Raw genomic sequence first — 22,636 nt, forward strand, 5'->3', positions numbered from 1 at the left:
TGTGTAGATGTACACAAGCCTGTAACCCCAAGAACTACAGAGAAGAACAGTGCAGGGCTCAGTGGGGAAAAGGGCCTGCCCGGTCTCTCCTCTTTGGCTTGAAATGCTATTTGGGACAAAGCACAGATAATCCCAGGTCACCACCCAAAGAGATCTGAGGCTTTCTGTCTGCTGCTCCCAGGATAGGCGGGGTTGCGGCCCGCCCAGCTTCCAGTCCTATCTATGATCCAGCAGCGGCTGACTGTGGCTTGAGTGTGGTATTCTTCTAAAACAAAACAGAAACAGGCCCAAGCCAAAGTCCCTAGTGGTTGGTCTTAGGTTAGGGGTGTCCTGTGATCGAGGGCAGCAAAGGTCATCAAAACTGGATCCTACAGGGGAACCACTCAACAGCTGTCGAATGGCAGGGGGACCCAGTATCTGCCTGGCATTTGGCCAAAGCTCAGCCAGGGACCTTCAGCTGGGCTTCACGGCACCTTCTCCTGCTTGCTGCTCAATAGTCAGGTTTCCCTCCGGACCTGCTTCCTGGACCCAGCCAGCATCTTCCTGCTGGGCTCACAAGACCACCCTGGGTATGGGCCATCGGGTCGACCCTGACATACGGGATCCTTCCTTTAGGTCCTAAGATAAAATTCACATACAGCTCACTTACATATAAATTTTTAGAAAGCAACACTAAGTTCAAATATAAGTCAGACATTAGAAGAGAGTCATTTTTAGAAAATATTTGTATTTCAGTGCTCAGACTCCCCACCTGAGGTGCAGGAAGAAAATCATCAGCTCGTTCCATCCACTTAAGGTGCATAAATCTGAATCAGGAGCAGACGATCAGAAGTCACTTCATATAAGACATATAGGGCAAAACCAAAGAACAAGCTAAAGATTAAATAAAAATCAGCACTCCAATAGTACTTGATGAGCCTTTCATGTGTAACTAATATCCTTACATGAACACCAGAGGGACGCCTCCACGTTGTGTGCCACAGGGAAATGGCTTCGTTGCATGAGTGTCCCCAAGCACCACTTGACAATCCCTTGTCTGGGCCCGGCCACCACCTACCCACAGTGTCCCATCTGATCCTTCATTTATGCAATGCCCTGAGGGCAGGCACCTCCTAGACTGGAGCACAGGAAGCTGCAGCAGGAGGGCAGATGAGCTCTGCCTGGGCCACCTCCTCTCCCAGCTGCTGCGTGGGCCCACTGTCCATCAGCCCCAGCGTGTGTCTCACGGGGCCCTTGGCCTCCTCCACATGCCGAGCCCAGGTCAGGCCACTCATCTCCCAGTCCTGTTCCCCTTGGATTCTGCGATGTCCAAGGGAGCTGGGTAGCCTCATCCCAAAGCCCACCGCTCTGGGTAACAAGCCAGTCACCACGGACACTGGACCGGACCTCAAGGCTCAGCCCAAATGGGGGGAGCAGCAGCATCCAATAGAACATGCAGACCTAGAATCAGGAGGCGGCCAGGAGGATGCAGGGCTAGTTTGTGCATCTCTTATCATTCATGCTCTGGGTGCAGCCTATCTCCCCCAGCCTCCTGGGTCCCCATTTTTAGGGTGGGGTGGAGGAGGAGACTGAAGGTCCAGCTGGAGCTTGGACCCCTCCATCAGCTTTCAGAGGCCTTACAGCATCCCTTTCTGGCCGGCGGCAGGGACCTCTGGTTTTGGTGGCCTACCCAGCCCACACCACCTCTCCAAAGCCGTCCCTGTAGCCAGTCGGTAGGGATCCCTTCCCCCTGCCCAGCGACAGGGTACGTGGTGACTCATGGTGGGGCCTGGCAAACAGAGGGTCAGTCCATGCAATGCAGTATCTGGGAATAGATTTCAGTTTCCCTGAAGGCACAGGGCCTCTCAAGGAGGCTCTCCACCAACCACCAGATGTCTGGGTAAACCTGCCTATTGGGACCCCCGCTGGGACCCCCACCCTCCCAGCCACCCCAGCCTTCAGGTCTTCTGGGCTGACCACAGAACCCGTGGTGCACAAACAAACCACCGAGCTAGAGCTGCAGCTGAATTCCTGACCCCTCTGCCACAGTGCACTGCAGGCTGCGTATTAGGGACAGCCAGCTTGGGTCTGTCTTTTACATCTGCTTGATACTCAGGCTGAGGCCAGCACTAGCAATCACACTGAGACTAAAAGAAGGGACTTCGATGTGAAACCACCACACCATCAACCGGGCATCAGCTTGGAGAGCCAAGGCAAAGCCCGCCATTTAAACTGCTTCCCTGGCCTATGCCAAAGGAGCACAAACATGTGAAATCTTGTGGGTGGCTGAGACAGGATGGGCTGACTTTTTCAAAAGGAGGCAGGGCTTGTATGTGGTTGTCCGACGTGACCAACCACATGCAAGCTCAGGCCTCGGCAACTCCCCCACCGCAGCAGACGAGGACAGGGGGCCCCCCCGGGACAGCTGTGTGGTCAGACGATGATACAGCCGCAGCAGCACTGCTCCGGGTAGTCCCCCGCATACACTTGGTGGTCAGTGCCATAGATGTAGTAGATGTAAGTCTTTCCTTGATACGAACAGTGAACTTCCGTGAGCGGGACCAGCTCAATGGTCTGGCGCTGAGGAAATAAACATTCAAACAACAAACTTGGGTGGTCTGTTTGTCACTCACCTGCTCCAGAATCTTCAGAGGCTCCCTCCTGCCAATGGGATGAAGTTCAGGCTCTGGAGTTGGCTGCAGAGTCCAACCTGCCTGTCTAGATTTATGTTCCACTCTGCTCCTTCCCATAGCCTAAACTCCAGGAAAAGCTGACTTCTCATCTTCAGCCACCATCAGAGTCTATGTGTTACTAAGTAAGGTGGCAGTGTCCTCAGGGAAAGCCACCAGCTAAACACAACGTCTTCCAGAGCACTCATGTAAGCTGAGGTGCTTCGGGAACCTGGCAGATAAAGTCATCTTAAACGTTTTTATAGTGAAACACTCACAGAGCGACTAGGGTGTGGTTTGTAAATTCCAGGTTAAATTTTAAGATAAAACGTCACTACCAGAGAAACTTCAGAGTTTGATGAGCTGTCAGGCTGTATTTGCAGATCTCTTTCACACCACCACAGTTTTATATTGTCCCTGACGTGGGCAGTTTTTCTCAAGTGTTCCCTTCTGTTAAGGTTTCTGTCTCAATGTCCTCCCAAAGCCGCATACAACCACAGAGCTTCTCAGAGGCGGCTGAATCTACAGTGTGTGACACTGGGACTAAAGTGGGTGATGAACTAAATCAGCCCTCTGATTGGTTTGGCACCACCTAATCCGGGAGCCTGGATAAGATAAAAGGGGCGGAAAGACACTGTTAAATTCTCTGTTGCTTTGCTACCTTCTGTCCACCATAAACTGTTTTGCCCTGCCATGTGCCACCCTGCCCTGGAGCCCGCCGATGGTGGACTGAAACTTCTACAAACTGCGAGCTAAATAAACCTTTCCTCCTTTAACTCTGGGTGCCACATACTTTGTCTCAGCAACGAAAGAAAAGAAACTAAGACAAATGAGGAAATGGAGGCCTCTGCACGCATGGAAGCTCAGGTTGGGAAGATCACCCAGTGCGAACCCTACCTCCTCACCACAGCTGCACCCCTTCAATGCCCAAATCCCCCCTCCCGGGCACCAACTGCCCTTTAATGCCCCAAAGCAAGCACTTCCTCCTGCAGAGCAGTCCTGGTCCTGTAGGTCCTGGCCCCCCCTCTCTGAGCAGCTACGCCACCCCTTCCTGACTCCTGAGGTGGGTGGCAGGAAGTTCACCCCCTGGGACAATCCAGGTGCTCCTGCTGTGATGACTTGGAGGCCCTGGTGGAAGGGGGCCAGCTGGGCCACCCATTCCAGACTCTGTCTCCACAGCAGGAAGCCTCCCCAGGGCTCTTGGGGAAAGCAGGAGGAGGGCAGATGACCACAGGAGTGGAGGGGAATCATTTTATAGATAAGGACACTGGCTGGGGATATAGCTCAGTGGCACAGTGCCTGCCTGGCAAGCACGAGGCTGTGAGTTCAATTCCCGGTACCAAAAAAAAAAACAAAAAAAAACAAAAAAAAACCCAGTATTTTGGGGCTGGGGATTTAGCTCAGTGGCATAGCGCCTGCCTGGCAAGCACAAGGTCGAAAGTTCCATTCCAGGTACCAGAAAACAACAACAACAACAACAAAAGGACACTGAAGCCCAAGGATGGAAAGAGGAGCTCAGCACCACAAATGAAAGCCCAAGCTGGGAGGCACGTGCTAACCTGGTAAGTATGCTGTCCCCCATGCAAAGGGCCCCAAATCTCACAGCTGGCTGGAGGATCCCTGTGAGCCTGCACCAGTGGCTTCCAGAGTTGCCACTAAGAGACCAGTGTGCTTGGCAGAGCACTGCCCCTCTCCGGGCTTCCTCTCCTTTATGCAAAGTCATGACTTCGGGTCAGACCAGGGAAAGCCAGAACAGGCCCAGCGGCGCATTCAGCGCTCTTAGCTCTTTGGGAATTCTGTTGTCAATACTGACAAACTGGAAGGTTTTGTGTACAAAGCCGGACATCAGGAGGTCTGGATGCTCTGGGCCCTAAGCTGACACAGAGCTGAGTGGTGGCCGTGTCCTCTGGATGAGGAGTGCCCCGCCACCATGAGACCACCTGGGCTGGTTGCGGCTAAGCGTGCAGTATCTAGACTGTGTGATTTCTACACTCCCTGCCTGGCTCCAGCTGGCCCTTAAAATTCTTAATAAATGTACCCTGCTCGCTCTGTGAACAGGACAGTCGTGGAGAGAGGAAAAGGGAAAGGCACACTGCAGAGCACAGGAAGAGAAGTGACTCCTTGAGCCCAGGTGCCCAGCAGGTTGAGCCAAGTCCTTCCTGGGAGGAAGCAGCTGGCCCAGGACCACGTCAGGAAGCCGGAGACCCAACATCTGGGTTTGCAAGGCTCAGGCCCAGACACCAGGCCCCTGTCACAGAGCCGAACTCCCACTGTGTGGTCCCCAGCAGCAGCAGTGACAGGAGGGGCAGCTCAGAGGTACCCCCTGGGGACTTGGGGAAGGGCAACCACACTGCCACCTAGTGCTCATCAGAGTAAACTGCCCAACAGGGCAGGGCTGGGAGTAGGGCAGGAATTCCAGGGTCTAGCCTGGCCTCTGGCCTGGATCTCCAGTGCTCTCCTCCCCTAACTGAACAAGGAGTCAGAACAGAGCCAGCCCTGACTCACGCATGCCGCTGGCCTGAGGGCTGCCCTCTGCCTCACAGTCCTCCTCCCCGCAACCCTACCCTGGTGCTGCCTCCCTTCCTCAGCCCCACAGGCTCAGGAGCCTCCAGGCAGAGAGCCAGACCAAGGGACAGCACGCCACCCGGCCCCAGCGCCCCAGTCCACAGCCCCAGACCCAAGCCCCCACGGTCAGGGTCAGGAAAGAGAGGTAGGGGCCAGGCGGCCCGCCAGCCCCTTGCCTCACCTGCTGCAAGATGCGGCCCCTGGAGGCCAGGGCAGCACTGTGCTCCTCGATCCCCCTATGGGAGGCCAGGGAGATCTCCTGCAGGGGGAAGTCCACAATGGGGTACACCTGGGGGAGACAGACACAGAGCACCTCGCTTTCTCAAACCCACAGAGTCAGAACGTGGAGCCTGTGGCTTTGGGATCTGAACTGTGCAGCTGGAAGGGAACTCAGATTTACTCCTTACTCACACACTGACACTACCTACTGCGTGCCCAGCACTCTGTGTGAACTGCAGACACACTGTGCACCACCAATAAACCCTAACGCTCACAGCCATCCTACATAACGTCCAAGGACCAGGGTGACTACTCCCCAGACCCTGTGTCCCCTGGGCCACACTGGGTCTCCTCCCACATCAGGGTCAGGCCTATCTTCTAGGGCTCTTCGCTGTCCTTGAAACTCTGAACCATAACTCTGTCCCTCCACCCTCCATTAGCACTTGCTCAGGATCCACCTGAGCCTGGTGCTGCTGCGGATGCTGCAGGCAGGGAGGTGTCCACCAGCAGCGCTGACTGTCAGAGCACACTCCCCGCAGCCCTGTCCAGAAGCATCAGCCCTGTGGATGAGTCCTTGGTTGGGATGAGCCTGGGGCGGAGCCTAGCAGGTGTGAGGCCTCCTCTTCCACGGGAGACCTTGTGGCCAAGGCCCGGACAGGAGATGGCTCTGAGAGCCAGGCAGTATGTTTTCCCTCAACTTTGCTCCAGGAGCAAGAAGGCAGCCACAGACAGTGCATAACCCAGCAGGTCCCCGCTGGGATCCAAGAAAAGCCTACATATCAGAGCAGGTACAGCTGGACTTCCAGACCTGACCCAGGGGAGACCAGCTGGTTTCACTGCTGGCACCTGTCATGTCCAAGCTCCAGGGACAACTGGGCTCGGCAGCCTCCTTCCTGCCAGCGCAGCTGTGTCCCCATCTGGCTAGCCAACAATGACTGCAGCCCCTACAGCTGCAGAAGAGGCGGCCCCTGCCCTGCGACCCCTCCATACCGCTGAGTTCTCGTCCCTGAAGAGGTTTTCCCCTTTGGCTTTCCCCAGGAGCTCCCTGGGGCAGTCGAGGTGCGGCTCGGACACAAACTCGAACAGGCTGTTCCTCCTGGGAAAGAAGGCAGAGGGACGGTCAGCACAGGGGCTTGCGTGGTGGGTCAGGGACAGGGCCGCAGGGGCGGCGCACAGGAGGGGCAGCCTGGGGCCCCTTGGCCTCTCTGAACCTCAGTATCCCCCGTGCACGGTGGGGGAGGAACTGAAGCTGAGTGTTCACGTCCGGGACTTCCCTGCACTTCTGCAAGTGCTCAGCATGCTGCCCGGCACAGGACAAACCCTCACTGCAGAGCCATGGTGGATGGGATGCGGCAGGACAGTCCCCAGTTGGAAGCACTCAGTTGTTGAGCGCCTGCGCACCAGTGTGCAGTGACGCCGTGTCCGAGATCAAGTACGTGTGTCTGCTCAGGGGCCTTAGGTCCACCCCTGCAACTACTCCCTCGCAGGACCCTTCCTGCCCCGGAAGCTCCTTGCACCTTCAGTGCACCACCCCATGTGGTTTCTCAGTCACGCCCCAGACCCTCCTTGAGCCCTGGCCCCAGGGCGCTGACACATACCACGTGGTGACCAGCTGAGCGAAGTGCACCAGCTTCCGTTCCCCCCGGCAGGTGGCGCACGCCTTGCTCCCTCTCCCCGAGCACACGCTGCACCTGAGGGCCACAGTCAGGACCGCTGAGAGCTCTCCTCGATGGGCGGGCGGTACTTCCGTCATCATCCACTCCTCTGTCCTCTAAGGCTGCCTCTCAACCCTTCTTGGACCATCCTCCCGCCCTCCTGTGCCCCGCTGCCCGCCTGCTCGGCCCTGTTTCCCTGGCAATGACAGTCTACGCAGAGGTGGGAGCGGGACCCAGGCAAAGGCCCTGAGGGCCACCCAGGGCTTGATTGGAGCATCCTTCCTTCTCTCCGGGGCGACTGAGCCAGGGCCATCGGTGGTCCCTTCACCACTCCAGCCTGGATCCAAAGAGCCCTGAAGCCATGCTGGAATTACATTGCTGGAGTTCGCTGGCATTTGACCCTGTAAATTTGTTTTTACTGGATCTTTTCTCTGGCAGAGGAAAGAAACCTGAGTTTTCCTCCAAATAGAAGACCTTCTTCCCTGTCCCTGGTGGAAGGCCCACCAAGCTTTGCCAGGCAGCTTCCGGATAGGCCTGAGGTGTGATGAGCCATGGGTATCATTTACCAACCCAGCTTTGAATAGGCTCACTCCTCTTGGTTTTGTTTCTCTTTAAAGATTTATAAGTACATTAAAGATATGATTTACAAAATGCAGTGAGCAAAGAAAAAACATTGCTGGTTGTTTAGTCAATCGACCAACTTGCCTTGCTCCATTCAGGCCCTGCTACAAATTTATAAATGGAGATTTGCCCAGCACCTGCTCCTCAGCAGCAATTATTACCTCTTTAGGTAGTTTTGGACAATCACTTCCCTGTGTAGACAGAAAGAAGCCCCCACTCTCCACAGAACCTCCTTCCTCACATCTGCCCACATACTGCTTGCTTGTTTGGTGTTTTGTTGTTGTTTTTTTTTTTTTTTTTTTTGGACAGGGTCTCGATATGTAGTTCAGGCTGGCCTTGAACTCACTATGTAGCCCAAACTGGCCTCAAACTCACAGTGATCCTCCTACCTCAGCCTCCTGAGTGTGGGGATTACAGCCACGCACCACCACGCTTGGCTCATACTCCTTGCTGAGTGCCATGTTGCCTGGGAACGCCAGAGCTGGAGAGGAGCTGAGCCCTCTGCACCAAGGCCTGGCAACACCACTGCACACAGACAGTGGGAACTAAGGCATCAGAGAGCCAGGGCGTTTCCCCTGCAGGAAGGGAACCCCCACCTGCCCCTACCTGCGCCTGCCGGAGCCTGAGCACATGGGACACCTCCGGGGTGGCCGGGCTTTGCGCTTCGCTCCGCTGCATGCTGGGCACCTCACCTGTAGACAAGCGCAGCCTCAGTCCGTGGGCTGTGGGGAAGCAGGGCACCAGCCACTTCCTCTGAGCACAGGAGTCGGATGTGGGGGCCCTCAGACTCCTCATTACCGGATCCCTTGCCTCCCTCATCCCCAATCCCCCAGAAACTCCCCACCCAGTGTCAAGAGGGCAGGAGCATGGGGCTGACAGGGACTCTGTGTCAGGGAACAGGAGGGGCGAGGATGTGCACAGGGTCATTTTTAGAAGTAGCCCCAGGGGGGCCTGCGCACTGCTCAGTGGAGACAGGAGGTACCCAGAAAGGAGGAGGAGCAGAAAGACCAGAGGGAGAGGGACCAGGAAAGCTACCAGGAGCAGACACCAGGAGTGAGGAGACAGGAGGGAAAGGTGAAGCCGGCCACAGGAACCCACAGCAATATGTGAGCCGCAGGACAGGAGCACCGGGCAGGAGAAGGCAGCCTGCAAGAGGGCAGTGCAAGGCACGGGTGAGGGTGGTCGGTGGTCAGCGGGTGACCCCCAAGGAGGCTCCAGTTAGGCAGAGCTGGGAACGCAGAGAATGGGGTCTTCCTCCAGGGACACTCAAGGGCCCAGGAGGCTTCTGGGAAGGAGGCTGGTGCCCGAAGGCCTAGATGTCTGCTCCAGGCCCATGCCCGGCTGCACTCAAATTCAGCCATGTTCGAGTCCACAGAAACCTCAACATGGGACCTTATTTGGAAATAGTCTTTGCAGAAGTCATTAGTTAAGACGAGCTTGCAGGACCTCCACAGACTTGGCTGGGCCCAGAGAAGGTTTAGAAGCCCCCACTCCCATGCCTCTCAAAGCATCCCCAGCAACAGGTGGTCGTTCAAGATCAGCCTGCCAGGCCCAGGGCTTCCTGCTGGGAGCAGCAGGGCTCCATTCTCTAGGGGACCAGGCACTAAGCGGGTGATCGGTGGGTGTTGGGAGATGGATAGGAAAAAGAGAAAAAAACTAAAATGGGACTGTCCAGGGGCAAGAGTCACTAGATGCACCCATCTTATAGATGAGAAACCCCCTTTCTGCAGTACAAGGGATTAAACCCCATTTCTTTGCACTAAACTACATCCTCAGCCCTTTTTATTTTTTATTTTGAGACAGCTTCTTACTAAGTTGCCTGGGTTGTGCTTCAGCTGCAGTCCTCCTGCCCCAACCTTCCAGAGTGCTAGGAATACAAGTGTGCATCACTACATCCAACTGAAACCCTCCCATTTTACAGATGGGAAAATGGAGGCCCAGAAAGGGAAGATGATTGCTTGAGGTAGTCCTATTCATTCAAGAAGACCAGGCCCCAGCCCGGTCCTGGGTTCCTGTCCTTGCTCCACAGTGGGATCTAATCCCAGTGGCCCACAAGGTGACTCACCGTGCCAGGCCCATGGCAGCCGCCGCATCTGTGCCGCCCACGCCCACAGCACTTGTGGCAGTCCTGAAAGCACAGTGCCCACCTTAGATCCAGTGTGCAAGCACTCCACCCTGCCAAGATGCCCCCACCTCAAACAGCGGTGCAGGTTCAGAGCCAGGACAGGAGGAAGGTGTGAGGAACGAACAGCCCTGCTGTGACTCAGAAGGACCCTGAAGGGCCTCGAAGGCAGGCTGAGGAGAGCGCGTCCCCACGTCCTCCAGGCCGGGCTCTGTCTGTCCTGCATGCCAGGAAGGGGACTCTTGAGCCTAGATGGAGCCTAGATGTTGACCTGGGGTGAAGCCACCGAGTCAGACAGTACACATCCTTCAATGCTAACACAGTCTTTGGAACAGAAGCCGTGCGCCCTGGGTGGCACTGGTGTGACAGCAATGAATTTGCTGCTAGAATTTAACAATCACTCAATAAAAACAGCTTGGAGTTCTGTGTTGCCCTCGCCAAGTCTTTTTCATCTTATAACTGTATGAAAGCACAAAGAGTAAAACTTCCCTTCTTGAGTCAAACTCTAATGCAACAACAGGCAGTAGTAATACAGAAGAGAATCTAAAGTGTGCGTGAAACGCCAGGCTCCCCTCACCCCGCCGGGATTTTATTGCTAATGCACCGTACGGGAGCGAAAGGCTGCTTCCTGCTGACTCCCTAGGAAATACCAATAATGTTTCCACATTTGTTCTGTGTCAGTTTCATTCGTGCCTCTGTTATGCACCGTCAGGATACACACTCTGTCGCGAATGTCACTGAGATCTGCTCACCAGCTAAAGCCGGGGACAGGTTTGTGGATAGGATGGCCTTGCTGCCTCGAGAATGCCCACTCCCTAATTCAAATGGATCTTGTAGGAGTCCACAGTCTGTCAGCGTTTGGAATTATGCTTACTCATACCTGAGAAAGAACAGGCTGGGTGGAGGATTTTCTGAGAGTATAAGAAGCAAGCAGAACCTGAAAAATCAGCTCCGAGAAGAACAAGTATCCTGTCAGTCACATACCTTGACCAGGGAGGAGTGGGGCACTTGGGACTTCCTGGTGTCCTCCTGGAACATCGCAGGGACCTGGACCTTGATGTCCCAGAGCTTGGGCGAGGTGCCCCTCTGTGGCCCATCGACTAAGTGGTCTGACACAGAAAGGCGACAGGGAGAGGATTTTACTTATTCACCAAGCAGGCATTAGGCCAGATCCCAGGGCTGTAGAAATGCTGTACAAGCCAGCCCATGCCTGCAATCCCAGCACTCAGGGAGGCAGCACGATCCCAAATCTGAGCCCAGCCTTGGAAGCTTAGCAGTTTCATGAGATACTCTCAAAAAAAAAAAAAAAAAAATTTAAAAAGGCCCTGACTTCAATCTTCAGTAGTGAAAAAAAGAGAAAAAAAAGAAGTGCATAAGCGTCTCGTCAGATGCTGTTTAAGCGCCCAAGCTTTCAAGCTGGACATATCTGGGTGTCACTCCAGGCAAGCTACTCAGCCTCCCTAAGCCTCAGTTCTCCCATCTGTACAATGGAGATAATGCTGGCACCTACCATATAGGATGGTAGCAAAAACTGAGCAGAAAAATGTATATAAAATGCTTAGCATAAGGCTGAGGTATACCAAGGGATCAGTAAATAAGAGCTATCATCTATCACCACCATCATCACACCATCCCGTCTCCTTCCTCCGTTGCAGGAGGCAGATGCAGCACATGTCACAGTCCATCGTGACGGGATATGGTAAGTGCGCTGCACAAAACCTGTGCAAAGAGCTCCGAAGTCAGAGGCCTGGCCGCTACTCCTGGGTGGGGACAGCAGCGCAAAAGTTTTCATAAAAAAGCAACACATGCACCGAGCCTTGCAGAATGTACTAAGCAGAGGAAGCAGAAGGACCAGGGCTTCCCACAGACTTGGGGGACTCAGGGAAGGGGACCTGGGGGTATAGAAACCTCAGGGTCCGGGGATGGGTGGGAGGCAGGCAGCTGCCCAAGAACTATCTGCAGCCAATGTGAAGGAAGCATCTCTCAAACCAGCACTGGGGAGCCTCAGAGATGAAGTCAGCTCTAAATTTCCCAGGGATGGGGAGGCCGCAGCTCCAAGAGGACAAGCATCTCAGTGCTTGTGAGTATCTGAGCTCAGGCTTGGGATTTCCCACCAGCTCCTCCTCGTCTGCTCCCAAGCTGAGCTCTGAGAGCTCACTTACTAGTGAAAGGTTGAAATGTCCATTCGCTTATCCTGGATTCACTGAAGGTCTCCAGTCGGTACTACCAAGAGGAAAAACAGCACATCTGTTACTGGGCATGGTGGTGCATATCTGTAATTCCAGAAGTCTGGGAGGCTGAGACAGGAGGAAGGTCCATTTGAGCTTAGCCTCTGCAATTTAGCAACTTAGTGAGACCCTGCTGCAAAAAGAAAATAATTTTTTAAAAGGCTGAGGGTGTAGCTCTGTGCAAAGACTCTGGGTCCAATTCTTCGTACTGAAGAAAGAAAGAGAGAGAGAAAGAAAGAAAGAAAGAAAGAAAGAAAGAAAGAAAGAAAGAAAGAAAGAAAGAAAGAAAGAAAGAAAGAGGAAGAAAGAAAAAGAGAAAGGAAGAAAGAAAGAAAAAAGAAAGAAAATCAACACACACACACACACACACATACACACCCCCTTTATGAAGCAAGCTGAGCATGCCACCTGCTAGGCTTGACGGGGGAGACCTGGAGCTGCTCCCACATGACACCCCATGCTCGTTGGTGCCGCTGGTAACAGCAGATGTGGTTCCAGATCCCCTGAGCCACATGCAGGGAGCTCAGCCAGCACTGGGCACCTCACACTGGGGCAATCTCAGTTCTCCGTGAACTGCTACAGAACTGTTCTGACAAAGAGTGCTGAAGGGATATTTAGCCTTTGATGGACAGAGGCTATGGGGTCCACTGCTCTGAGGGCCCCATTAGGAGGAACTGATGTGCCCAGTGTCCAGATCCCCCTTCTTGATCTTAGGCACGAATCTCAGATGAAGGCGGGATCCTGGCCATGACTTAGCTATATTCCTCATCCATGTGAGGAGGCAGAGGCTCAGGGAGGTCGCTCAGTTGACTTCTCCAAGGTCACACAGTGCCAAGGTGGCCCCTTCCTCCAGATCACCAACAGAGCCACTACCTATGTCTGATTTCTGTGTGATTGCACGCTCACCAGAGGACAGCTGGGTCATTGACACTAGAGAGCGTGAACTCTGCAGAAGTAAACAGAAGTGCCTGCGTGGTCCAGCGTGACCCCTTGGCATGGGGCACTTCAGAAAACCAGAGGGAGCTGGGCCGGCGTGCAGCAGGCTCAGGCAGGGGCTGGCAAACCTGCTCTGGAGCCCGTCCCCGCCACCTCCGCACACGTTCCTGGGGGAGCACTTTGCCTCTCCAGACCCTGCTCTGTAGACAGGTGGCAACATGCCCTGCTTGAGCTGGACAAGACATGAAGGCCACATGCTTTGCATGAGTCTAGCACATCTGAACTTGTCCATGATGATCCATGAGGTTTATTACTTTTATTATTACTCATGGCTGCAGAACAGAGACTGCAGAAGGGACTTGGCATCACCATGTCCATGTGTGCTGCCTTCACCCTAACCTCGTTCCCCGATTCACACCACACAACCCCACCCCCTCCCAATCCCCAGCCCCCTGCCAGCCCCTTACCCTGCAGAGGGTCTGCTGCCTCAGCTCTCGGATGATCAGGTCACTGGCGGCTGCACGGCCATAGCAGCACTTGGAGTTCACAAAGCTGAGGAGGGCCTCCCGGGCCACCACCTCCGTAACCATAGGGACTCTGCTGAGAGGAGCAGAGAGGACGGGCTCTGTCTGGGAAGGGCCTGTGGGCTTATGCAGGCCAGGCTCACGTGGGGGAGGGGCACTGCAGCCTGGTGAGGAGGGCGGTGGCTGTGGTAGAGCCCGCCAGAATCCAACTGGGGAACAAGGGAACAAGGGGCAAATGCCAGGTCGAGAAGGTGAAAGTTTGTTCTAGAGGGGGGCAAAAGCACGGTAGATCAAGTGTGTAGCTTAGGAGGCAGCTGACAGATTGTAGAACTCAAAAACCAAAACCAAACAAATACACATTTAGAGACAGATCAGCAGGGAGAGTATCCCAAGGTAGCAGGAGGCAGAGACCTGCAGAACAAGTCTCCCGACCTCAGGAGCTAGACCCATCTGGCTTGACCATGGGAGTTTGGAGCAGTACACAGGGCGTGAGCCCCAGCCTGAGGGCCCACGTGAGAAGGAACTGGGGCCCCTCTCTGCACCCCTTCTCTCCTCCTGGAAAAGTCCTCTCCCCTGAGAACACAGCCCCTTGGTGGAGCCTTTCCACCCCACGCTCCAGTAAGAAGGAACTCTTGCCTCCCTCTGCCCTCCCCTCTTCAGAGCTGCTCTATCTCCTCACTGCCAAGGGCCATCCAGTCCTGTTTTGCATGCTTGGTGTCTCCACACCCACCAGGCCCGGGCAGAAGACAGCAGAGCATGACATGCTGTGGGCTGGAATGGCAGAGACATGTCCCCGGGGGAAGCGGGTTTTGTGCTTAGCACTCCAGGGGGCTGGCTGGGAGCGGAGGGAGCACCCTCCTTCTGGCAGCAGAGCAGTGGGGCACCAGTTGAACCTTGGAATTGGACTGAACCAGCGGGGCCAGCTCCTCCTTCTCTTTGCACCAAGCTGGCCAGGCAGCCTGAGCTCCACGCGGGCTCTCCAGGGATCTAGATCATGAGTGAGTAAAGTCCTGCAACAATGTGCCAGATGTTCAATATTTTAGCTTTCCTGGGCTGCAGCCTCTGTCGCACTAGTAAACCTTGCTATTGTAGTGCAAAAGCTGCTGTAGATGAGACACAAACAACCAGTGTGACTGTGTCCCAGAAAAACTTTGCTTACAGGGATAAACTGGATTTGGCCATGGGCTGGAGTTTGTAGACCTCTGGTATCAGCTATGGTTTTCAACTCTGGCTTTCCAGGCAGCCAGCCCAAAGCACTTGGTAAAATGCAGGTTCTCAGGCCCCATCCCTGCAGAATCTGGTTTGGAAAGTCAAGGACGGAACTGGCATCCCCAAGGGACCCCAAGGCACTGCCAGGGTTAAGAATCCCCAAAGAGGGCTCTGCTGGGGCGAGAGTAAGGTATTGGGAGTGTGCAACCTGAGCCTTACCTGTGTTGCAGGATGGAGGACCAGGACAGAGGCTCTGGCAGCCTCCCCGGAGCCTCCGAAGGTGGAAAGAATGTCTGTCGACCTGGGGACAGGGGAGGAAACGAACAAGTCAGAGGTCCAGCAGCCACCTGAAGGAGCAGGTGTGAGTAGGGTGCAAGAAGAGAAAGGCTGGCTGCAAGCAAGAAAGCGCAGGTGAGGGGACACAAGGACACATCTGAGATAGCTCCTGTGAGAAGGATGCAACTGATTCTAAGACCAGCACTGCTGGGCTCTGAGATGGGTTGAGTCACTGTCAGGGACTACACCTCTCTCCCTACCCAGCTTGGCCAGGGCCTTCCCTGGGCCCCAGGGGAGAGGGAGCTGCCTCAGCACTTGTGTGTTACACAGATGTCCCCACTTCCAGCAGGAGCCCCAGGAAAGAGCTTGCAGGAGGCCCCACATGGACTTACTGCCCCTCTGAAGAAGGTAGTTGTAGCTGGGCAGTCTCTCCAGGAGTTCAGTGGCGGGTGCCAGAGGGCTCTCAGCCTCAAAACTGAGGTCCCCCACACCTGCAGGAAGGCACAGTCCTGAGCTGTGGGGAGGGCTAATGGAAGCTGAGAATCGGGGATGGGTGCTCCCGAAAGCTCAGGTTAATAAGCCAGCCTCACGCTGATATACTGGGACACAGAACACATCTGCAGGGTAGGGGGCCAGCAGGTTAACGCACTGATGAGGCCACAGCTGAGTGGCCCCTTAGGAGGTACCTCAGTTACTTTTCTCTCATTGCTAAAACAAAATACCCAACAACCAAAATTAAGGAAGGAAAGGCTTATTTGGCTCACAGTTTGTGGAGGTTTCAGTCCTTAATCAGCTGGCTCCGAGGCAGGGTGGCATAGCACAGGGGCAACAGTTCAAGGCGGCAGAAAACAGCAAAAGCAGCAAGAGCAAAAGGGGGGCAGCTACCCTCTTTTCCTCCCTTATATTGTATATCAGCTATCTGCCCACACCGCACCATCTCCATGCCCTCTTCTTCCACAAATTGAGGATGTTTTCAAGGTAAGGATCTTGGCCCCCTGCTGAATCACATAGTTGAACTTTTAAGCTTCTCAAGTTGACACAATGAACAACATCCTAGAGCGGGAAGGGCATGTCCTTTTCACGCCAGGATATAGAACTGCTGAGTTACTTAGTTAAGCCTCTAGACTCCTCAAGCTGATACAATGTATCAACCACAACAATGTAAGCAGGCTACCACCTCCTAGGGTGGGTATAGATAGCACTTACACCATCTCTGTGCCCCCCTCTTGCACAGGCTCATGATGTTTACAAAGTGAGGACCCTGCCCGCTGCTGAGTCACTTAGTTAACCTTCTAAACTTTTCAAGTTGACACAATGTATCAACCATAACAGGCAGTGGGGCCAGGTCAGAAGAATGGGTCTTGCTGGTGTGTCCTTGGGGACTATCAATGGTCCTTCACGCCTTCCTCTGTAGCACCGTTCTGCTGCTCATCTCTGCTTCCCAGCCACCATGGGTTGAGCAGCCTTTCTCCACCATGTCCTCTGCCATGATGCTTCTGTCTTGGAGCCAGCCAACCACAAACTGAACCTCCTGAAACTATACGCCACAATAAGCCTCTCCTCCCTTTAGTGGTGTCAGGATAGCTGACTAATACACCTGGTTCTGCCTTTCTGGCAGCCAAGTCAGTCCAAGAAGTTGACCGTATGGGGTGGGTGGCAAAATGGTCTGCAGAAAGGGACTCAGGTCAGACACCAGTGGATGTACCCCATCTCACAGACCTTTCCTGGGTGTCGGGGGAAAGCATCTCTTTAAAGCCTCTAAACTAAATAGTATTTTACGTTTCTTTAAGTTGATAAAAAATGAAGTCTAGAAAAGTGAGCAAGTCTTGTTCTAACTGAGAGCAACTCAGGCTGATCTGGAAGTCGGGTGGGCAGCAGGATAAAACCCCAAAGAGTGGCTGAGAGCAGGGAGGGAGAAAGGGAAAGAACAACCCCTCTCTACCCCCGCCCCGAGGCAGAATGCTCTTGTCCTCTGACAGGGAGACGGCTGCCCCCACCTCTGGGGGGATCTTCTTTCTTGGAGGCCATCTGTGGAGGATAGAGGAGAGTTGGAGATGCAGACAGTGCCTTTGGAGACAGGGACAGATGTGGCAGGAACAGACAGACAGACAGTGCCTTTAGAGACAGGGACAGATGTCACTGCAAAGCCTCACACTGATGCCAGCGTGTGCTGGTGTCCCTGATCTGATGATCCACGCAGGCTCATTACTGAGACCTTGGTGCTCAATATTCTTTTGCTTCAAATGAGTTTCTTAACACTCAGAGCTATTTATCAGTGAGGGCCTCAGGAGTCAGCAGCCACTTCCTATGAAGAGCCAGGTAAGAAACTGTTCAGACTCTGAGAGCCTCAGAGTCTGTGTCTTCATGACTCACCGTGACTATCCTCATGTGAAGCCAGCCGCAGCAGGGCACAGTTGTATGGAACTGGTGAGCACAGGCGGGGTCAGGTGTGACCCCTCCATTCTCCTCTGTGTGCTACTGATTTGATGATCACACTCCCCCCGGGGAGAAAAGCTGAGGGGCATCAGGAAGGTGGGGACCAGCAGGGAGCCTCTCTGGGCTCTGGGCCACTGTGTGCCTGGCAGATGCTATCACAATCAGAAGCCAGAGGCAGAGTGCTCAGGAAAGCGGGTCTGACCCGAGACTCAGCCCAGGCTCTGTCAGTAGACAGGACATGCGCAGAACGCAACTCCTTCAGCTGTGAGCGCGTGCTTCCCCCTGGTGGCCAGATGACGGAGAGTGTGCGCAGTGTCTTGTTCATGCTCAGAGAGAGCTGGGGCCTGAGCGGGGTGGGTTTCCCTTGCCCTGTGCTCCCCTAAACCCGAGACAATGCGAACATCAAATGTAGGAAGAGCGACTAGCACAGCCCTCTCCCCTCGGGTGGCCTGGCAGCCTGCAGTCTTGAGTCCCTTGATGATACCACAGGAAAATACCGCCTGGCTCCTGTGGCCCAAACAAAGGGACAGGAAGAGAGGAAGAATGAGAGGTGGAAAAGTCAGAGCTCCATCCATCACCTGGGACCTGCCCTAACCTCTGGGGCAGTAGTCACATTTCTTCAGAGCTAAATTAATCCTGCCATTATGCTATGTACAAAAATAAAGGTCCAGAGGCTGACGTCATTTTCTGTGCAGCGGATGCGTCATTTCCTGTGCAGATCTCAGCCAACATAACAGGGACGTCACTGGGCACTGTGACAGGGCCTCCTGTGGCGCCCTTGTTCTTTGACGTGACTGAGTTTCAGAGCAGTGGAGCCACACACAACACACATGTCACATCTGGTGGCTCACAAGAAATGTGCAGGCACCATCTCTTACACGCATCATCATAACCAGTTATCACAGTGCAGAGAACAACATGACGCTCAGAGGCGTGACTTGGGGCCACCGGCTAACCTGGTTCACACACTCACAGCAGAGAGAGGAAGAGCACTTAAAACTCAGATCCCTTCTGAGTTTTACAGGTACTTAGGCTACTTAGCTCAAGCCCCTGCATCCCCAGGGCAGTATGCAAACATCAAACTGCTGTTGAAACTTTGGAAAGACAGTCAACAAAGTAATCTTTCAGTTCCAGAGATTTTTCTTTTGTTCAGAAGAATTTTTCTTATGGAAAAAGAGGTAATTAGCGGATGACCCTCTTAGCTTTCTCTTTTGAAAGTACCATTCTTTTTAATTCAGATGGTAAAAGTAATTTAGGACAATTACCCCTGGTTCCAAATTATTCATCCTAAAAGCACAGAAATCATGCTCCCCTGGCCCCCAGTACCATAGGACTCTGTGGGGAGTTGCTCCATAACCTGTCTGCACGGACAGGTATGAGGCCCCTTTGAACAGGGCCCCTCCTTCCATCCGTCACCTTGACAAAGGGTGACATGCAGGGGCACGTCAGAGCGCCAGTACACAGAGCGCCAAGTGGGTGTGCGTGTAGCTGTGCACATGGATGCCTTGTGCCCCGAGTGGCACTTGACAGAGACAGAAAGAGGCAGGAAATAGGGGTGATTTCTGCCAGGGCCTCAAGGAGGATGAAATGGGGAACTTTGTTAGCAGGGAGAGTTTTCATTTTGCAAGAAATGGACAGTGGCAATGGTTGTACAACAAGGTGCACACACCAAATTGTGCACTTACAAGGTGTAATCTGAATCTATAGTGAATGTTTAAAATTTTAAAAATTATTACAGTAAAAAAAAACATGGCTATTAGTTCCCTCAAAACCCTCCCCCTCACTCTGAACGCAATTATCCCGTGGTTCTTGGCACTTTCTGAAGCAGTTCTGGAATCTACTTTCCCATCTTTGTGAGGTGTGATCAAAGGTGTGGTGAACGCTGCTGCTGAGGGCAGGCTCGAAAGAACACGATGGCACATCCTCATCCACCTCATTCACCAGATCCAGTACGGTGTGACTTCTGGCTCTTCCTCAAGGGAAAAATGATCACGGAAGTAAACATTCTGAATCAAGTCAGGACATCAAGGCAGTCACAACGCCGCAACTAGAGATGTTCACCAAACAAGACTTCCAGAGCTCCTTCAGAAAGTGGCAGGAATGATGGGAGAAGTGTGTTTGAAACGCCAGGGAGGGTTTTGTGGGGAATTAATGGCAATAAGCCTTTTATGGCAATACTTTTTTAAAAAAATTGAAATGTTCACTTTATTTTTGATAAGACCTCATTAAAAATGATGACGATGGTAAAGGTTATGTGAATTTTACCACAAATAAAAAATAACTTTAAAGAGAGAGATCCCAAGGCTGCCATGTGGTGACACCGACACCAAGAGAAATGGGAAGCTGAGCTCAGCAGTGCACACCTGCAATCCCAGCACCCAGGGAGCTGAGGCAAGAGGGTCACGAGTTTGAGCCCAGCCTGAGTAACTTAAGTACTTAGGAAGATCCTGTCTCAGAATAAAAACTGACTGGGGATATAGCTCAGTGTGAAGGTTCTGCGTTCAATCCTCACAGGGATTCCCCCTACCTCTGTGCCAGAACAGTGCACTCTAGGATAAGAGCAGCCAGTTCCCCTACATCCCAGGGATGTTAAAGAGCAGGATCTGCTTAAGTTGAAAAGGACTCCTAGGGCTGTTAAACAAGGAGTGGCCTTGGTACCTAGAATCAAGGTGAAAGAGTCATGCGCCAGGGAGGGATTTGTCACCTCGATTTGACACAGCATCGCCCACAGCTGGGTCCCCTCATTAGAAGGGGGCTGCCCATGCTCGGAGAGGCCCCGGATCAGGGCGGCTGCAGAGGTGCCCACTGGCCTTTGCAGTGGTCTCTACTGAGCACCATGTCCGGAATGTCCCTACCCAGGCCAACTTCTGAGGAAGCTTTTCTCTCTGAAGCCACTGGCAGTACAGATGCTGAAACTCAGAAGAAACAACTTTAGTGGCTGGGGAGTGATCACCCTCAGATGAGGTGGCCGGCCACTGCCCACCTGGAGGTGCATGTTTATATTATTTAAATTGTGCAGTGGGCTCCCCTCTCCATACCTGGAGGAGAGGTGCCCTGCTTCAGGTCCACCCACTGGGCTTTAAACCCTTTTCTGGACAGCCTCCACCTTCCGGGTGCTCTGCCTGCCGAGCTGTGTACCACCACGTGGGCACCCAGCACGCAGAAGGCCCTGCCTCACAACCAGGGCTCTTAGAATCGTGAGGGACTTAAAGTAGTTATCTTGCTCTCAGCTTATAAAAAGGCACAAGACTGGATTAGAAACCTCACAGGTGATCACATTTTCCATTAATAGCAGTTTGCCTTTTTTTTATTTTGGGGGTTTTTTTTGAGGGGGGAGAATTAATTCAGGCTGGCCTGGGACCTGCAGCATTCCTCCTGCTTCAGCTTCTGGAGTTCTGGGATTACAGGTGTGTACCACCATGCCCAGCTCAGTTTACCTTTTTAAAGGTCTGGGAACATAATCTGATCACATTAGTTTCTTCTTGAATAGGTAGCAATATACCTCCACACTGTCTCCTACTTCAATGTGAAAAAAGAACCCAACAAAATTTAGATTGGGCTTGTTCCAAGATTAGTATTGGTTAACTTTATGTTCTATTTCAGTTCTAAAGCCTGAAGCTTTATAATACCAATGTTAGAGGTAGCACAAAATATTGAACATGCAAAGGACCATCAAATTCACTGTGTCTGGTGATCCTGAAGCTGTATCCATGTCACAAGCCTCCGGGATTCAGATGAATGCTGTGGGCCCCTCCACAATCCCTCAAAGCACACACATGACATTTTGCCCACATCTTCACTGTCCTCAAACTAAAAACCTCTGACCTAAGGTCTTTTTGTAGATGGGGAGATAGAGACTCTGAAAGTCGAGTGACTGGCCCAAGGTTGAACAGTCAACTTGAAGCAGAACCAGGACTTGAACCCTAACCTCCCGATTCCTGTCTGAGACTTTTTCCTCCCCAACCCTGCCTTTTCCAAATTCAGAAACCAAAGTTTCCTCTTTTCAAACACAGCATAGTTCTTCCTAAAATACCATTTCTTTCCTTATGTTTTTAAGCAGTCCTCAGATTCCATTGTACTTTGTCCTCAGGACAAAAATGGGACACCCAGGCTGTGTCTCACTAGCAAATAACAAACGAGCAGGTTCATTGCTAAAGTTAGAAAGTGACTGAGGTAAAAATCCTGGTGTTTGCACTTACACCCAGCTGGGAGCACCGGCTGTCACTTAGAGAAAGGTCAGTGGCACGGCAGTCAGGGGGCAAGTGCACCTCATAGGTTTGCCTGGTTTTCTTATCAGTAATGGAAGAGGAGGTTGCAGACTGCAAATTGGCTTTACCTGAGACAGGAAGGCAAGGAGGAGGACTGTAGGTGGCTCAGGAACTCAGAGCAGACTCGACCCTGCAGGGATAAAGCTAGCTCTCTCTCAGTGTGGGCTACAGAAGTGGGGACCACACCACCCTGAGGTGCTACTTACTGTCGTCTTCCCTTGGGTCACTGTCCATGGTCCAGAGGTCCAGTGAGGAAGTGCTGCGTTCTGGAGGCTGGCTGCAGGGATCTGAGGACCATACTCACCCCTCCCACAAAGCCCATTGTTACTGGATCTGCATACAATAGAGGCCAAGCCCCCCCTCTCCACCCAGTCCCCATCTCTGGGAGCTGGAGCTCCTCCTTTCAAGAGCCTCCCTCTGGCCAAGCTCTTGTGATTGCTGCTGGTTTCCTGGGTCCTCGCTGCAGTTTTGTGGGGAATGCATGTGTCCTGTCCATTTTCTGGAGCTGGGATTCACACCCTTGTCCTCTGTGCAAGTTGGAGAGTTAAGTGGCACTTCTGTGAGAGGTGGGCCTCCTATCATAGAGGGGTGCCCAGACGAGTTCACAGCTCCAGGGAGGTGACTCCCCCAGTGGGGAGAGAAGGTGCAGGCACTCAGACTGAAGTCTCAGGGTCAACCTCTTTGTCACCTCGGAATCTGGGACTGGGAGGAGATGCTTCAAAGCCAGGCAGTCCATTGTGAACACCATGGTGGCCACGCTGACCGGTCCTGTGAAACATTCGTGGGCTTGGGGGAGATGCTGACGACGGAGCCCAAGAATGTTGTACCACTGAGCTGCACCCCAGCCCTGAGTGTGGGGGCTTCAAAGGTCTTTTCTGAGCCCTTTGAACCCTGACCCTCTGAAGTCCCTCCCTCGCCTCTGGGGGAGT

The 22,636-nt window shown here is 53.3% G+C and overlaps 1 protein-coding gene across 1 annotated transcript; it reads right to left on the minus strand.

The window, feature by feature from the left end:
• Positions 1 to 2,265: 2,265 nt before the first annotated feature.
• On the minus strand, positions 2,266 to 21,971 carry Ssuh2 (ssu-2 homolog (C. elegans)). The gene is made up of 11 exons (XM_013509079.1): positions 21,914 to 21,971; positions 14,947 to 15,028; positions 13,462 to 13,594; positions 11,993 to 12,053; positions 10,815 to 10,939; positions 9,774 to 9,836; positions 8,315 to 8,400; positions 7,031 to 7,123; positions 6,423 to 6,528; positions 5,395 to 5,502; positions 2,266 to 2,559 (listed from the first exon to the last, which is right to left on the minus strand). Exons 1-11 carry the CDS (start codon positions 21,939 to 21,941, stop codon positions 2,413 to 2,415), a joined length of 1,032 nt encoding a protein of 343 aa, XP_013364533.1. The 5' UTR covers positions 21,942 to 21,971; the 3' UTR covers positions 2,266 to 2,412.
• Between the last annotated feature and the right edge of the window lie 665 nt (positions 21,972 to 22,636).

The sequence above is a fragment of the Chinchilla lanigera genome, unplaced genomic scaffold, assembly GCF_000276665.1.
Source record: "Chinchilla lanigera isolate Chin_1 unplaced genomic scaffold, ChiLan1.0 scaffold00160, whole genome shotgun sequence".
NCBI classification, from domain to species: Eukaryota; Metazoa; Chordata; class Mammalia; order Rodentia; family Chinchillidae; genus Chinchilla; species Chinchilla lanigera.

What these genes read in the sequence shown, in the direction of transcription:
- Ssuh2 (XM_013509079.1), bottom strand. Translation starts at nt 21,941, where the DNA reads ATGGACAGTGACCCAAGGGAAGACGACA. An exon ending in GGCAGCAGACCCTCTGCAGG is followed by an intron (nt 12,054 to 13,461) that starts GTAAGGGGCTGG and finishes TCCTCTTGGTAG; the next exon opens with TACCGACTGGAGACCTTCAG. An exon ending in GGGGCCGCATCTTGCAGCAG is followed by an intron (nt 2,560 to 5,394) that starts GTGAGGCAAGGG and finishes TTATTTCCTCAG; the next exon opens with CGCCAGACCATTGAGCTGGT.